The 3,880-nt window shown below is 40.5% G+C and overlaps 1 protein-coding gene across 1 annotated transcript; it reads left to right on the forward strand.

Annotated features, from left to right (window-relative positions):
• The first annotated feature begins 2,391 nt into the window (after window positions 1-2,391).
• On the forward strand, window positions 2,392-3,621 carry LOC139732253 (trace amine-associated receptor 7e-like). Its single transcript, XM_071643127.1, has one exon. It carries the CDS (start codon window positions 2,392-2,394, stop codon window positions 3,619-3,621), a length of 1,230 nt encoding a protein of 409 aa, XP_071499228.1.
• Window positions 3,622-3,880: the final 259 nt, after the last annotated feature.

Genomic DNA, 3,880 nt, shown 5'->3' on the forward strand with positions numbered 1-3,880 from the left:
ACACACCAAGCGAACACACAGTGATGTGACGCGTTCGCCCATGCAGAGACCCTATAATGCTTGTTCCGCTACGTATTTTCGAAAGCGATCCTCAGTTCGTTATAACGGAGCACATTTCTTTTGTTTTTCTTTTGTCAGTGGCGCTCGGAAAAGACTTCGTTATAACGAAAATTTCGCTATAACCGAGTTCGTTGTAAGCGAATTTTGTACCATAGACTTTAATGGCGATAATTTTGGGACCATAAGTTTTACTTCGTTATAACGAAATTTCGTTATAACCGTGTTCGTTGTAACGGGAATGCACTGTATATATATATATAACATTGAACTTTTGGATTAGTTGTCCTACCCTTGCTAAACTTACCAGCGCAAACATCCGCTTGATTCATAGTTTTTATCAAAAAGGTTTATCTGTCTTTATGTATCCGTGTTTGATACATACTCATATGAAGGCTTATTATACACACATACCAGTGTTTAGTATATACAAATGTGTACGTCTTAACATGTGTTACATGTGTTAACAAGTGTGTAAAGCAAAAGGAAAACGCGTGCATGCTTCCAAACAATGTCTTGAATGTGGTGACTACATTTTCGTTTACATTATTGCGAAATGTTGTGAGTTATTCCAATAGATCGTCACATGGGAATACTCAAATCAAAGACTCCAGCACTAATATCATTCCGTCGTTAAATAATTCACACTTTATTCCAGGGAAGTGGCAATATTTACAAATATTTTAAGAAAATCATGAGTTCATTACTTTACATTTCACTGTCTATATTCAACTTAAGATGAATTAACGCAATCGTATCGCTGAATTCACTCATACCACGGAATCAATCTCTGATTTCTAAAATGAAATTCGTCTGCTTTCCAAGTTTGCTTACAGCCTTTACCTACCTCTCTGTGAAAGAGATCCTGTTCTGATCAAATTTCACATTCAAAAATCCTAATTTTCAGCGTTTCCAAAACTATATACAAGTTTGACCCTTGGTAACTTTACTCTAACATTGGATGCATGTCTTCGCTATAATACTCCCGCTACCTGCAATGATGATCCTGTAGGCCTAATAATCATACTCCCTCAGAAAGAAACTAGTAGCCCTACATTAGTGCTGAAGCATCCTCCATAATACCATTAGGATCCTGCACTGGTCCACATCAGCATGACACATAAGCTTGTGCAGCTATGGCCTATGCCAATCCACATACATAGTATTTGACATCAAATTTCTGGAACATCCCTTATCACACGACCCATCATACAACATGCGTGTGCACGATGCATCATCATCCGAACGGTACTGTAGTTTTTCTCATTCGAAAAAAAAGAGAAAAGTTCACATGCACGTTTTATGTCAGAGGTCAGTACATCATATCCTCACTTCTATTCCATGTGAACCGCGTGTTGAAAGTTTATGCAGGGTCCAAACGTCTTAAATGGGAACCAATGTACCTCTTCCTCTTCCTCTTCTTCTGACTGCCTTCGTAAACGATGAGAAACTTGGGCGACCGGGTTTCTTTTCTGTGTTCTCTTTTTGGTCCATTTTCACATTTTAAACATCACAAAAACAAGGAAGACGACAACATGCATCTTGTCGAAAGACACAACGCCGATATGTCGTCGTTGCTATGGCTGAACAATATCTAACGCTCTGACGATCGCTGTCGCATTGTGTAACATGCATTTGAGTGGCAGCTCTCCGTGCCCTCAATCGATCACCCAGAAATGATCAACCTACAAGCTACTGGACGAGAGGGCGCTAAATCATTCATTGCGGAATAAAAGTCGTTTTACCGACTCTTATTTTTCACTCTCTTGATCTCAAAATACTCCAGAATAACACATTTTCTTGGCAAATCGCTGCATATCAGGTCAGTTTTATAGCATACACTTTCGATATTATTATTATTGCAAAAAACAACAACAAACAAACCTGAAATTGTGCCAAGAGGGTTCTCAAACCCCTACCAAAACTGTTTTCAATTTAAATACAGCGCATGCCAAAAGACTAAATTTGGAAAAAAAAATGCCGCATATGCATAGAAAATTACAACCAAAGTATTAGTACATTTTTATTTATAAAGCACAGGTGAGACCTGGGTGCGTCATTATCACAATTGGCGTACATGTTCAGACGCTATAGTACATGTGAGTAAATAGGGACATTACACGCAGGACATTTGTGAGGTAGCTGCGTGTTCGCGTTTTTATAGATATCTTCATCAATTTAGTTGAACATTTTAAACCTTCTTCTTTGTGCTACTCCCACAGATCTACTCTCAGCGATACAAGCGATTCAACTAACATGGTCTCCATCACATTCGCCATCATGACATATTTGATACTTTATGCATCACGACCGATCCTCGTTACTTCAGATAAAATGGCGCCAACAAGTCAAGACTTTGCACAGACGTCCACCGACTTCGCAACTTTGCTGGACGACGAGGCGGGAATTGAGTCAATGACAAGCATTCCACTTCATAACACCAGCGCAAAATCGTCGTCCAAGTTGATAGCGACAGATCAAACACTTATCTCTTTTGATATTGTGTCAACATCCAGTGAAAGTAATATCAAAAGTATTGATACATCTGATGGAGGTGAAATCTCTTGGGAATGGATCCCCATAAATTGGACTTTAAGCCAATACATCCAGCTAGTATTTGCCATTGCAGGCATTGTAGGCAACTTTTTCGTGATGGCCGTCCTCTTCAAGAGACGAGCCAGGAATCGTTCAACAGATACTTTGATTGGCGGTCTAGCTGGCGCAGATTTTCTCACCTCGATTTTTCTCATTCCGGTGCCAGTTGCGTCGTCGGTTCCAACATCATTCCTCGGAGAGCTCTATTGCCGCTTAATCTCTACTGGAATTCTTCTCTGGAGTTCAATAACTGCGTCGACTTATCTATTAATGTCCATTTCCGTTGAGCGTTACGTAGCGGTCGTTTTTCCGTTGTATTTCAATCGGTATTTTAACCGCCAGCGTGTTTCACTGTTTATCATCCTTGTCTGGGTTGTGTCTGTCGCCTCCGGACTTTTTGGTTTTATCGTGAAATCCGTAGATGAAGCAACTCACAAATGTAAACTGGACTATCTTTCTTCAACAGGGCGGATCATTATCGCCTACTACTGGTTTTCTCTCAGGATGGTCATTCCTTGCTTGACCATGGTCATCACCCAAATACTCATTGCTCGCGAGCTAAGTAAGCAAGCCTCCCTCTTCAGCCAAGTTTCACGCACTGGAGGGACAGCTGGCGGGACTCCTTCATTCCATATCATAGCGAGAGAACGAGTCATCAAGATGATGTTTATAGTGATCGCCATCTACATCGTATGCTGGAGTCCCAATCAGATCGCCTATCTCGGTTTTAACCTGGGCTGGGTCCCTGCCTCCTTCAACCACAGTTCATTGCAGAAGGTGCTGGTGTTACTTGGCTTTCTCAATTCTTGCGCCAATCCAATCATTTATACCGCACGCTTTCCTGAATTTAGAGAAGCTGTCAAAGAAATGATTACATGCAGCGCCGGGAGAAACACTCCACTCTTTGAGAAAAGTGACTCGAAGTCAAGTGAAACAATGAGCAACCAACCAATAGCAAGTATCGTCTAAGATTATTCTCTGACGAAGATGATTGTTTTAAATGCATCACTTGTTTCATTTCGTGTGACATGAACAAAAACAGTGAACATGAACTTGAATCACACACAATATACTATTGACGTCCCGCTTGATTTATATTGATCGACATTTGCTAAACACAGATGCTAAGGCCACGTGTAAAGAAAAATTAAACAGCAAAGGATGCGAGATGCTGCACGTCAGAATAACTTTTAAGAATAATCCTAGCAAAAGAGCCTGATTAAACGGC

This window comes from Diadema antillarum, unplaced genomic scaffold (genome assembly GCF_040938485.1).
Source record: "Diadema antillarum isolate AM-2024a unplaced genomic scaffold, OU_Dant_1.0 seq00000407_RagTag, whole genome shotgun sequence".
Lineage (NCBI taxonomy): Eukaryota > Metazoa > Echinodermata > Echinoidea > Diadematoida > Diadematidae > Diadema > Diadema antillarum.

Excerpts from the sequence above, each read along its gene's own strand:
- LOC139732253 (XM_071643127.1), top strand. The coding sequence starts at position 2,392 with ATGGCGCCAACAAGTCAAGACTTTGCACAGACGTCCACCGACTTCGCA.